At 43.8% G+C, this 12,974-nt stretch overlaps 2 protein-coding genes across 9 annotated transcripts; both read right to left on the minus strand.

Moving 5' to 3' along the window:
* Nucleotides 1-1,733: 1,733 nt before the first annotated feature.
* Nucleotides 1,734-10,213, minus strand: ciao2a (cytosolic iron-sulfur assembly component 2A). Of its 8 annotated transcripts, none has more exons than XR_005076444.1 (6): nt 10,057-10,205; nt 8,648-8,812; nt 4,727-4,776; nt 3,800-4,180; nt 3,369-3,414; nt 2,219-2,314 (listed from the first exon to the last, which is right to left on the minus strand). XR_005076444.1 is itself a non-coding variant. In XM_037106933.1 (5 exons), the coding sequence occupies exons 1-5, from the start codon at nt 10,178-10,180 to the stop codon at nt 2,214-2,216; spliced, it is 486 nt and encodes a 161-aa protein (XP_036962828.1). In that variant the 5' UTR covers nt 10,181-10,213; the 3' UTR covers nt 1,734-2,213. The 8 variants fall into 8 exon arrangements, 6 of the variants coding, with proteins under 6 accessions (XP_036962828.1, XP_036962832.1, XP_036962830.1 ...); XR_005076445.1 differs by lacking the exon at nt 2,219-2,314 and adding an exon at nt 2,321-2,993; XM_037106933.1 differs by lacking the exon at nt 3,800-4,180 and having other exon boundaries at nt 1,734-2,314; nt 10,057-10,213.
* A 5-nt stretch (nt 10,214-10,218) lies between these two features.
* On the minus strand, nt 10,219-12,775 carry LOC119024299 (WD repeat-containing protein 87-like). Its single transcript, XM_037106932.1, has 2 exons — nt 11,746-12,775; nt 10,219-10,352 (listed from the first exon to the last, which is right to left on the minus strand). The coding sequence occupies exon 1, from the start codon at nt 12,771-12,773 to the stop codon at nt 11,814-11,816; it is 960 nt and encodes a 319-aa protein (XP_036962827.1). The 5' UTR covers nt 12,774-12,775; the 3' UTR covers nt 10,219-10,352; nt 11,746-11,813.
* Nucleotides 12,776-12,974: the final 199 nt, after the last annotated feature.

The raw sequence follows: 12,974 nt of genomic DNA on the forward strand, positions 1-12,974 counted from the left end.
AATGTGAGGCTGAGTTAACATTCAACACATTATTACCATTTATATGTCAGTCATGTTACACGTCATGAGAGCTTTGACACCAGATGTCAGTGTGCTTTCATGGACAAAGAAGTTGTGCTGAATGCAAATAAAGGCATTAAAGCACAGAATTATCACGTTTTAAAATGTGGATCCAAGTGTGAAGTGTGAAAACCAACGTGACGCGCGCACACACACACACACACACACACACACACACTTTTCACCTCACATCCAACCAGCGCAGCAGCCTTTTGGCTCTTCCTCGTCTGCTCATAGCTGAGAATAATGTTGTGACTCTGAATGTAAATCACCTCCTCTCCTCCGTCTGTAATCAAAGGTGTTCCTGCAGGGCGCTCAGCCTCCTCTGTCAGACGAGCCCATACTTCAGCCCGGCACAGTCAGAGATACTGGCTCTGTACCGCCCTGAACCTCCGGATGTGGCACCGCTGTGAGGCTTTATTGTTGGGAGCTGTTTGCACAGCAGCTTTGATCACAGACGAGCACCGTGAAGCAGGCCGGGTCGTTTTATTTTGCTTCCCCAGCTTCCCCATACAGGGTGAGGAATTCAACGGGGACGGTCCTGTCAGTCGTAGAAGTACTTACATTATTGATGAAGTAAAAGAATCGAGACATTAAAGGCAACTGCAAACATTAGTACTACTACTGCAAGTGTGAAAAACCTATTAAATCCTATTGTAGCTCCAGAGGAAGCCATGTGTAGTCTGAAAAACTGCCTCCAGTGATGTCACTCATCAGCTAAGTTGCATTATGGGTAATGTCAGCTTTGGGTTATGAGAGGAATATGAACATGTGGAGAAATGAAGGTGAGATCTGCAGTGCTGTATCGAATTCAAGGCACAGGGTCATTTATTCGTCATTACACAACACAGGTTGCATAACGAAAGGAACATTTGTAAACTCCTTCATGCTGCTTCAGTGAGTCCATCAGCCAGCAGCAGCGTAACTGTAGTAGCATGGCTCTTATTCCGACTCTTCTCCTCCCTGGAGCGGTCCAAACAGTCAGGCTGGCTGGCTGAAAGAGGCCGCGGGCTGTGATGGTCTCCAAGTCCGCTGCTTTTACACCAAAACACACATTTCGCCTTTAACAATGATATTTTCAACTAAAAAAACAAAACAAATGTAGCATCCTGTATCCTCAGGAGGTTATTGTTAGACTCATTAATTATCCCAAGGTAAAAGTGTGACGAGTCTGGTTTGAACACACTGCAGGTCGTCTTCTCTGCTCCTCCGTTTCTTTCATCTGTTCAGTTGAAGAGTCTGCAGGAAAACGACCGTCTGTGAGTCTGAGCGGATGCTGAGAACACACAATCACACGCTGCTGGTTTAAAATCCCGGCAGGTCTTCTGGCTGAAACTTCAGGTGACCTTTTAATTGAAGTGTTTATTAATGCAGGTTGTTTCTGCTGAATTCAGAGTTTTAATGAAGACAGTCGGCTGTTTATTCAGCTCTCAGGTCCGGACGGCAGCAGCTTTATTTCTCACTATTAAACTTGTTCCTTTCATCAAGAACAACAGTGCCCCCAACAGCATTCAGCATTCACAATTCATATCTGACACAAACATGAAGAAAATGAGGCTGACCTGCACAATAAGAACCTTCTTATAGAGCCAGCCCGTGACTGTGTCTGATATCTGGTGTGTGTTCATGTGGTGGGTCTGTAGTTCTGTCAATCATCACGACTCAGCAGCAGCTTCTTATTCACGTCACTTTTAATACCTGATTCTTTTGTTGCACATCAGATTTAAAAATAGTCACCTCTAAAATATTCATAATTCAACAGAGTCTGAGTAATTCACCGGATGAGATCATTTACAAAAAGGACAGACTTCTAAAAACAGTCAGCGCAGGAAAAGATGCAAACACCGGACCGCTTCCTTCACAGCGCCTGACACAGAACCGAGCCGCTGACGGCACGGACCTGCTGCTGTTCAGAAAAAAGTCAACACGTGTCTGCGGCTTCGCTTCGCTCGGCTTTTGTTCACCTCGCTCAGTATTCAAGCTCCAAAAAAATCCTCGCTGCAAACTCCCCAGAGCCTCCCGACTTCAGACAGACTCTCAGGAGTCCTCTGAAGAATATCCTCAGGCACTGTGGAAACACACACACACACACACACACACACACAGACACACACACACAGACAGGCTCCAGGGTGTTTGCCTCAGGTGGAGCGTCAGTCGTCAGGCTCGGTGACACACTGCTCCACGATCTCCCTCAGGTTTGGGTTTTCCATGGCAGCCGCCACTCGCTCCTTATCATTGATCTGCTTGTTAACTGGAGACACAAAGTTCACTGAGACACTGAACCACAATGAAACAACACAAACACAAACACACAACTCTGTAACATCGAGAGCGCCGCAGCTCAAACTGAGAGCTGTTTTATTGTCTCACATGTTGAGTTTGTTGCGCCACCTGCTGCTGAAGGAAGAGGGTCCTTCTGTTTATGTCAAACTGCATCAAACTATATTTATGATTTATGATATAAAAACAAAAGTGAACAATGTTTAACTGTGATTACAGCAGCAGCATTTTATCAGTTCAAACAAAACGAAGGTTATCAAGATGAAGACAGCAGCTGCGAGTTTGTCCGGTATTCTTCAGACAAAGCAGACGGGGACGTCTTTAAAAACTGGACCTTTTGGATCGGCACCGTATCGTCAGTCAGACAAGATGTAACCGCAGCAGGAGTTTCCTTCCAGCTGTGTTCGGCTGAGTCGTGCTCCGCGACCCTTCACAGTCTGCTCGGACTGGACGGAGAGTTTTTGCTTGAGGTGGTGAAACAAGTTTGTCGTGTTCGTCACCGTTTTCTTGCATAGACGTTACGTCACATCATGGTGGTTTGTTGGAACTCTTGCAGCTAATCCACGTCCACCTGATTTAACTCGCTCCATGTTCAGGTACGAGGTCCTCGTCGGAGGGGACGCGCTGCTCTGGCTGTCAGCTTTGTGTTGCTATGGAGACGACACATTGTGGGTCGCCATCATGGCATCAACACAACATCACCGGGCTACATCATGATAAGGCTCTTTTTAATCATGTAAAGATTTAGACTGGTATTATCGAGAGGGATATGATTGGTTACGGCGTTGCCCTGATTCCTAGTTCCCAGAGGAAATCACACACACTTTGATCATCTCCTTATTTTTTCATTTGGCGCCGTCATCGGGTCAGAGCTTTAAACATCAAACCTTAAACATTAATGCTGTCTGTGCTGCCAGTGTGCAGAACACAGAACATCACACAACGTAGAAAACTGCCACAGCGGGAGGTTGTTTTAATCTTAATGAAGCAGTTCAGTCCTTTAAATGAAAAAATAACACACTCACTGTCTTCCTCTGTAGAGTGGGTTCCTTCTGAAATGTAAATTTCCAGCTGAGAGGAGAAAAGAAAAACAAACTGCTGTTAACAGGCAATTTGGTTTTTGTTAAATTTCACACAGCTCTGATTCAATAAATGAAATTAAGAACAAAGTAAGGAGTATTTTAAATGCTGGCGAGGTTTGAAAGAGAAAAGGGTTTGGACTGGAAACGTCAGGACAGATACCAGAAGAGAAAACGGGACACAAGCAGCTCAGAACAACAAAGGCCATAAATAATTTACACTGGTGACAGTTTGGAGGCTGCTGGTGGAGCAGATGAGGCAGAAAATCAAACAGAATATCCACAAATCTTCTTCTGTAGCTCTCTCTTATAAATATAGATATGCGTGCCTTCCTTTGCTAAAAATCAATGATGACGTGATGATGAAGTGATCCCACCTGGTGTGACCAGGAGGAGGAAGACCGTCACACCTAGATGAAACATTCAGAAGCTGTTCTGTGAGTTCAGGTTGACCAGCGGACACGGAGCGAGCCGATCGTCCTGCTGACGCTGCGTTTTTCTCCCTTGTAGCTCTGGTTTGTTCTCCACCACCTCCTGAGAATGTGCCTGATTCTTCAGCTGCTAAATGTTTCCTGATGTTCTCCAGCTCTGTCAGCTGCTGCCGTCAGGGTCTTTTGTTTTTCCTCCTTGTGGTTCAGGCAGGAGAAGCTCTCCTGTAATGAAGAGGCTGCTCCCTCCACCTGCCGCCGCACGCTGCTGTTTGTTTGATGGTCATCCAAGAACTCCTCTCTGCATGACCCTCGACCTCTCACACACGGCTGTGAATAAACAGCTCATTAGCTGCCATACCGAGTGTGTGTGTGTGTGTGTGTGTGTGTGTGTGTGTGTGTGTGTGTGTGCACCGCCTCTCAGAGTTGTACTCATTGAATTGTTAATGAAACGACAGCTGGCTGCTCGCTGAACGGAGCTCCAGTAATGTTGTCTATTCAATTTGTCATGTTTGGACTTTAAACTTTAAACTTCCCCGTGTAACCGACCCAGGAGGAGCTGAGACGAGTTAACACGACTGTTCATCACTCCACGTCACACTTCTTCTCAGAAACATAGATTCAGAGGGATTTACGCTCTCTGGGATGTCAGTAACATCTCTGATGTGCATAAATCCACTTTGGATCCTTCTGGAAGAAAAAGTGTTCTGTATCAAAGTGATCCAGTGACTGCAAACAGGAAGAGCTAATTAGAAACACTATAATTATAATTAACTTTACTGATGCAACACTTTTCATACAGGAGCTGAAGCTCCGAGTGTTTAACAGTAAAGTGAAGAAACAACAAACTTCAGTGAACTTCAACTCTTCACTCACCTTGTGTTTGAATGGCAAACATCTCTGCAGCTTCACCTGAAGGCAGAGACCTGCAGAACCACAGAACATCCTCGTCAGAACCACAGAACATCCCCATCAGAACCACAGAACATCCTCGTCAGAACCACAGAACCACAGAACATCTAATCAGAACCACAGAACATCCCGTCAGAACCACAGAACATCCCCATCAGAACCACAGAACATCCCCATCAGAACCACAGAACATCCCCATCAGAACCACAGAACATCCCCGTCAGAACCACAGAACATCCTCATCAGAACCACAGAACATCCCCGTCAGAACCACAGAACATCCTCGTCAGAACCACAGAACCACAGAACATCTAATCAGAGCCACAGAACATTCCGTCAGAACCACAGAACATCCCCATCAGAACCACAGAACATTCTGTCAGAACCACAGAACATCCAATCAGAACCACAGAACATCCTCATCAGAACCACAGAACATCCCCATCAGAACCACAGAACATCCCCATCAGAACCACAGAACATCCCGTCAGAACCACAGAACATCCCCATCAGAACCACAGAACACCCCCATCAGAACCACAGAACATCCCCATCAGAACCACAGAACATCCCGTCAGAACCACAGAACATCCCGTCAGAAACACAGAACATCCAATCAGAACCACAGAACATCCCCATCAGAACCACAGAACATCCCCATCAGAACCACAGAACATCCCGTCAGAACCACAGAACCACAGAACATCCCGTCAGAACCACAGAACCACAGAACATCCCGTCAGAACCACAGAACATCACAGCAGAACTTCACTCTGGAGGAATGAAGTATATAAAACAAAGCCGCTCCATCAGAACCTCACACACTTATTCGTTGGATCAGAACATTATTCATCATGATTAAAAGTTTAAGATGCTAATTAGTTTGACAAACAGCCCTGGAGCTGCAAAGCATGCTGGTCTATTTCCTGCTCCAGTGGATGCAGAATTTGGTCCCGTTTACCAGCTGGACTTCTGCCTGCATGATTCTGGACGGAGAAGAAGCTCCGCTCTGCTGGACCGACACCAACTCCTGTCAATCACCTTTGATGTTTCAAACCACTGGTGGTTCTGCTACCAGAATCTGTCGGGCCCAATGGAAATGAAAAAGAAAATAGATCCAGATTGGGCCCAGAGGCCCGGGTGGATCCGGCCCCTCGGTGGAGCTGCAGGTCGTCTGAGTGACGAGAAGTGCAGCGGAGCGGCAGCAGCCCCCGCTGGTCAGGAAATCATCTGCTGCATGGAGAGCTTCCCGACAAGCCCGAGATCAATTATGAGCCAACTATCGGTTCTGATCAACCTGAGTGACGTCCGTCGGCCCGCTCAGACGCGTCCTGATGGATGCACTGTGTGTGTTCCTGCTGCTCAGATAATTCAGTTTGATCTTTTATCGTTTTCTCATGTCACTGAATCATAATTTGGGATTTTAGATAATCTGTTGGACAAAACAAGCAACTTGAAGACGTCACGTTCTCTGAGTATTCTGCTGAGTTCTACAGTCTTTAATCAAGAGATGAAACACAACCAGCGATTTTTAATTCCCAAAAGTTTGACAGGAGGCAGAATATCGACATATTAACTGACCAGCTCTAAATGTCCTCGTGGTTCAACTGTTCTCACAGTCCATAAATCTATAAGTCTAATATCTTCTCGATGACTCAGTCAGTTATATTATTATCAGAATAGCTGGTGACTCATTTAATCGCTGATCAGCTGATCAGATCTTAATTTTTCTGTTTCATGTATATAGAAAAAATTTTATGGCACCAAGAGAAGAAAATGAAAAAATGTTTTGTATGTAAAACATAAATAAAAACTCAGAGTAAATGTTTACATGTGTCGGTTTCATGCCGACTGGGAGCTGCAACAACTGATCGAGTCAACTCGTAAAGATCGATCGATTAATCACAAAAAAGAATGAATTCTCTGAGTCCAGCTTCTGGTCTCTGTCCTCGTCTGTGACAGTAAACTCAAGATCTCTGAGGACAAAACCAGACGTTTGATGATGAAACACTGATCGACACTTTACACCTTTCTGACATGTTGTTGATCAAAAAATAATCGATTAATTGACTGTGAAAAGAGTCGTTAGTTACTAATCAGTAACTAAAGTATCTTAATGTGACAAGAGAATAACAAGTATTAATCACAAACTGCTGCCTACAGTCTCCTGAAACCAATTTACTGTGTGTGTGTGTGTGTGTGTGTGTGTGTGTGTGTGTGTGTGTGTGTGTGTGTGTCTGATTTACTGTGTGTACGTTGCTTAAGCACGAAAGTGGTGTTTTAAATTTTTTCCTGCTGCTGAAGGAGAACACTGCAGCAGACAGAAGTCCATTTTCATTTGTCCTTCTTTCTTGGTGTGTGTGTGTGTGTGTGTGTGTGTGTGTGTGTGTGTGTGTGTGTGAGATAACACACAGATGATACAACTCAGAACACAGCTTTGAATACATGAATGTTAAAGACGTCGTTCGTATGCATCAAATGTTTCCTTCGTGATCACTCCGGCTGCTCCTCAGAGGGAATTACAGCTCGACACGACTCTGTAATCTAAGAGGCGAACACGCTGATTCTTCTTCACACTGACAGGCTTGTTGCCGGCTGCCGCTGCAGCGCAGAGATTAGAGCGATCACCACTGCAGACCAACAGTAACGAGGTGATGGATCAGCTCCTCAGACTCAACTTCTCACCTCAATTACTGTCAGAGAACTCGTCCAGTTGTGTGAAGCAGAGCAGAAAATTAAAGGCCACAGAAGCTGTTTTCATTTCAGAAAAAAAATCAATAATAAAACAATAAGACATAACATAAGAAACCATCCTGCACCCTGTACATTTATATATTTACCTGTTTTATTATGCGTCATACAAACTGTGTGTCTGATGGACAAAAGCTTAGCCTGACCACTCCGAGACTAAACTATAAACTATGATCGAGAAAGTCATTAGCAGATTAATCAGTGATGAAAATGATGAAGCTGCTGTTCAACATGTGATCAGCAGAACCAATCACAGTGCACCCCTGCAGTGACATCATGCTGCAGACTGAACGGACCTGATGGACCAGAGAACAGACAATGGCAGCCTGAGAGGAACGAAAAATACCAGACATGCTGCAGTCACACACACAAAATCTACAGCAGCAACATTTACATCCAGTCGGGAAGTAAATTCCCTCCTGGCTGCTGCTGGAGCTCAACACAAACACGTCTGTCTTCATTTCATCCACACCATGATTCTCACACACTTTCTTCTAATCCAAAACAACCTTAAAATCATGGTGAAAATAAAGAGTATGAAACTATTTCTAATGAATCACTCTGGAATGACTGTGGTGTTAAAAGACTTCCCACAAAGTAAAGAATCATTTCAGTCCTTCTTTTATTTAACAGGAAAAACCTGTCAGATTTCAACATATTTAATTCTGCTGCGAAATACATTTAGCCTCCAATTCCCTCCACGTCTCATGTGCAGTGATAATAGGCTTAGGCTTAATTTCAGAATAAACACGGAACAGCCAGTCATTCAAACCATATCAAAGAGCGCTTTCTTTCTTTCTTTCTTTCTTTCTTTCTTTCTTTCTTTCTTTCTTTCTTTCCTTCTTTCTTTCTTTCAACCTGTTCTGAACCAAAGTAGTTCATCAGTTGTGAGTTTCTGTTCTTCCTCTTCACCATCCTCTGCTTTTCATTAGCAATGATCAGAGTAACTCCAGACTAGACCTGAATGCATTAAAAACAGAAACGGGTTGAACTCTCTGTGAAAGCCTGACGATACATGCAGAGGAGTCGGTGTCAGCCGTCAGCAGCTGGGAACATTGAGACCTGGCTGCTGATGAGCTGTGAGCTGAGCATGTTCTGTGGTTCATGACTGTTGTGTTACCAGCAGAGACTCACCGATCAGAGTCGCCAGAGAGCAGTGAGGGACGGTTGGAGAGAACTTGATGATGATGAGGTACTCGTCCTCTCCCAGCTCCTGGACCTCCACACACTTCTCCGTCACCACGTCCAGCTCCTCCAGGGTGTTGGGCTTCTCCGGGTCCCGGATCGATCGGATCACATCTGATACAGGGCAGGAAACGAGATGTGTCAGTATTTACCAGAACTAAAAGTAACACAATAACAATTAACTGATATTAATTAAATCCAACTAAAGGTTTAGAGGACTGTTTGTTAAGTGGATGGATCGCTCCAAACTTTCTAAACTCTTTCAACTCAAACTTTAAATACAGCCAAGCCCGAACAGAGACAGCTAAAAATACTCTTTAATTATTTCTATTAAAACAATTGTTGTTCTAATTTACTGTTCAAGAGTCTTAAGACAAATAATTAAATGTTTTAACGCAGGTTAGGAGAGAGCAGTTACTCCCACTCCAACCACACCAAACTCCATTCAGAAACACATTCATTTAAGTTCTGTTCCATTAATAGTCCCAGTTTATATGACGTTTACCGCAAACAAACCACATTTACCTGGTTGAGTTCTACACCAGCAACAGTCAGGGAACCTTTCACTGAAACCACACCAAACTCTATTCAAAAAAGTCTGTCAAAGTTCTGTACCAACGCTATACAGTCTGTAATGTCATTATCACGCCAATCCAACCAAACTCCATTCAAAAAACAATGTATTCAAGTTCTGTTCTATTAATAATCCCAGTATATGATGTTTACTTCAAACACACAAACAATTCCTGTTTAGACATTCACCCAATTTGAGTTCTGCAACACCAATCATCAGGGGTGCCTTTCATTGCATCCACACCAAACTCCATGCAAAAAAACATGTATTTAATTTCTTCCAGTAAAAATCCCAGCAAAGACAGCAAAAAGCACTTATTTGAGTTTTAAACCACCAGTGATCAGGGGTGCATCCACACCAAACTCCATTCAAAAACCTATTTATTTAACTTTGCGTTAACCTGTCAGAGAGACAGCTGCTACTTCCTAAAACTTCCAGCACGATCATTACATACTACAAGTTCGGCACATGATTTATTCACTCATCAGGAACTGACTCGTCAGTGGCGCCGTTTGTTGAGCGCGCTGTTAAACCACATGATGACGTCACACTGGAGTTGTTTTACGGACGTCTTGAGCGAGTTTACACTCAAACATGCAAAGTTGAGTCATTTCTGAATGGAGTCTGGTGTCAACAAACAGGAAGCCGGTCGAGCTCTGCGACGAAACCAGCCCGAGTGCAGCAGCCTCTCCAGCATCGACTCAGTAACTTTATCGTGTCTGGGTCGGACAGTACTGACAGTTCGGACAGTACTGACGAGCGATCGCCAGGCCTGCTCGCTCACCGTACACCTCTAACGCTTTCTCCTCCATCTTCCTCGTCCTCAGGGCATCCCTTTTGTCCACAAGTCCAGAGAACTGTAAAACTTTGGTGACAGTTAACGACACGAGGCTCAGAACTATGTCCATGTTCTGGTGAGCGCCATGATAAAGAGGACGGGTCGACTGTGGACACTTGGACAGGAGACGGAGACGCTGCGGGGACAGATCTGATAAACACTGCGACCGGAAACTGTGAGCGTGTGATTGGATGGAGATCTCCTGCTGCAGCCAATCAGAGCGTCGGTCTCACTTCCGCTTCCTGTGTTTTGGTGTCAGAGAAAAGCAATCGATGCCTGATCGACCTGTCACGTTTCTGTTTATGGGTCTTTGATAACTTCATATATTCACAACACTTTATAATAGCATCATATCAGTAAAATAAACAATCATGTGTAAATAAAATGGCAACTTTATAGTAAATTAACAAGTAATGGGATGTTTTATAAACTATTTATTAGCAGTTGCTGTTGAACACTTGATATGTTCACTGTCAGCATTATGTGATGCTATGAGAGAGCTGAAACTGATGTTTTCCACCTTCATGATTGTTTAATAAATGTCTTAAGAATCATATAACTGTTTTTATAAGCAAACTAAATCTAATTAACTTTATTTATTAATGAGAGTTATTATTATATATATGTGATACATGTGGGCTGTAGAACGACCTGTTATCCCTGTTAGATATTGTTTAATCTACTTTGATTCTGATAAAAACTGACGGTAGCTTATTTACTTTTTTACTTACTTTACTTTTAGAATCAAACTCTCTTTGTTTCCAAGTCTGAACACGCTGAATAAACAAAGTGACCTTAAAGGACAAGACAGTTTACACTGCTTTACTTTGTTTATATGTGGCGGACCCTGCCACCTCTCTAACATCAGAGTGTTCCAGGACTTTATCTTCCTTGCTTGTTTGTATTCAAGGCTGTTGTTCAAACATTCAGAGTTTTTCACGTGTGTGAACTGAAGTGTCTGACTCGCTCAGTCATCAGTTCATCATCATTTAGGACTCTTCTCTTGTGATCATCATTACACTGAAATACATTTATTGTTCAAAGTGAAAACAGATTAGTGGTTATCTTGGTCCAGGATGCCTCAGTCTGCAGTCTGTGCTGTGGTTTGTTTTGCTTCTCACACAAACAAACAAACAGAAGAATGTAGGAAAAGTTTTTCATCCTTCAGCTGATTTCAGAAATAGGACCTCGGCTTTTGACTCCAGCCGACTCTTGGGATAATGTTATTAACTTATAGTAAAGAACTACACAGTAATGATTTCAGATTAATTTTCTTATTGGCAATTGAGCGATTAAGAGTAACAAATTAGAATTTATCAAAAAATTGTGGACTGTAGTTTAAAGTGTTTTGAGATTCTGCTGTAACACACAGTATGAGTTAGTATGTCAGTGAGCTGTCTGCTCGAGGCCGTTGTTTCATCAGGATGCTGAGATGATTGTGTGTTTTGTCTTCAACTGTCCATTTCTTCAATTCTTCAGATTGTTCTTTATGCCTAATTTTTTTCTAAGCGAATGCTAGTGGGTGAACCAGAGCAGCCCTGGAGAAAACCCGTACAACTCATACAAACATGTCACTTCACTTAAGAGACCCACTCAGACCGACACGCACAACTCCATTTGTACATCCACACTCACATGTCACTCACACCAGCACCAGTAGTTCACGTCCTTTAGAGGAACAATCTTCACCAGGATGATGGTGATTAGGGAACACGTGCAAGCTTTTCTCGTTCACACTTTAAAACCAAAGTGTCTTCCTCCTCTTCTATCTCTGCGAGCCTCTTACGCAGTGTTTCCTTCTCTTTTATCCTTTCAAGCATTCTCTTTTTCTCGGACTTCCATGCCTGTATTTTTTGGCGATTGTTCTCACATTCATCTAACTCCTGCAGCTGTTCTTCAACGATCAGCTTCAGCTTGAGAGTTTCAAGACTGAGGCCTTTCAGTTTCTTGCATCTGTCTTTGAGCTTTTGGTTTTTCTTTGCAGCTACCCTATTTTGTTTACAAAGAAGAGAACAGAGGCACGGCGTCGAGACTTGACATGCACTTGTCCTCTCCAACTCCAGTTGAAGCTCTTGCAGTTCTTGGGACAGCAGCTCTATGCGTTGGACACAGGACGCTCTCTCTTCCACCCAGGCCTGATGTACTCTCTCATTTAGCTCCACTGAATCCACCAAGAATAACTGTAGCTCCTCTATCTGCTCTGTCGATGACATTCTTGTTGAGTTAGAGGACTCCCCGACTTCTGGACCTGAGCTGTGTGAGTCACCGTCTTGGTGTAAGTCTCTGTTTCCCTCTAACAGTCTCTCCTCCTGGCTGCTGCCTGCTGGGCTGCTCTCCTGGCTGTCCATGTCTCCGCATCTGTTTAAGTCGGTCAGTGAAAGCGTTCCTTCCTCACAGAGCTCATTTTCTTGGTCGTTTTGATCCTCCGGATCAGCCGAGGTTTCTGTAAGCTCCTCTATCTGCTCTGTCGATGACATTCTCGCTGAGTTAGAGGACTCCCCGACTTCTGGACCTGAGCTGTGTGAGTCACCCTCTTGGTGTAAGTCTCTGTTTCCCTCTAACAGTCTCTCCTCCTGGCTGCTGCCTGCTGGGCTGCTCTCCTGGCTGTTCACGTTCATCTCTCGTTTGTTCAAGTGAAAAACGTTCAGGGTCTGGTGATCCATGAAGCACCTGTAATCTTCTGCTGGACATTCTAACAGATCAAACCCTCAGAAAGCTTTGATCTCTTAGAATGTTGCTGGACATTCTAACTGATCAAACCCTCAGAAAGCTTTGATGTTTTAGAATGTTGTTATATGTCACGCAACATTCTAAGATCAATGACATCACTTATGACATCATTATCATGTTGTTTTTTAAACTAC

The sequence above is a fragment of the Acanthopagrus latus genome, chromosome 8, assembly GCF_904848185.1.
Source record: "Acanthopagrus latus isolate v.2019 chromosome 8, fAcaLat1.1, whole genome shotgun sequence".
NCBI lineage: Eukaryota > Metazoa > Chordata > Actinopteri > Spariformes > Sparidae > Acanthopagrus > Acanthopagrus latus.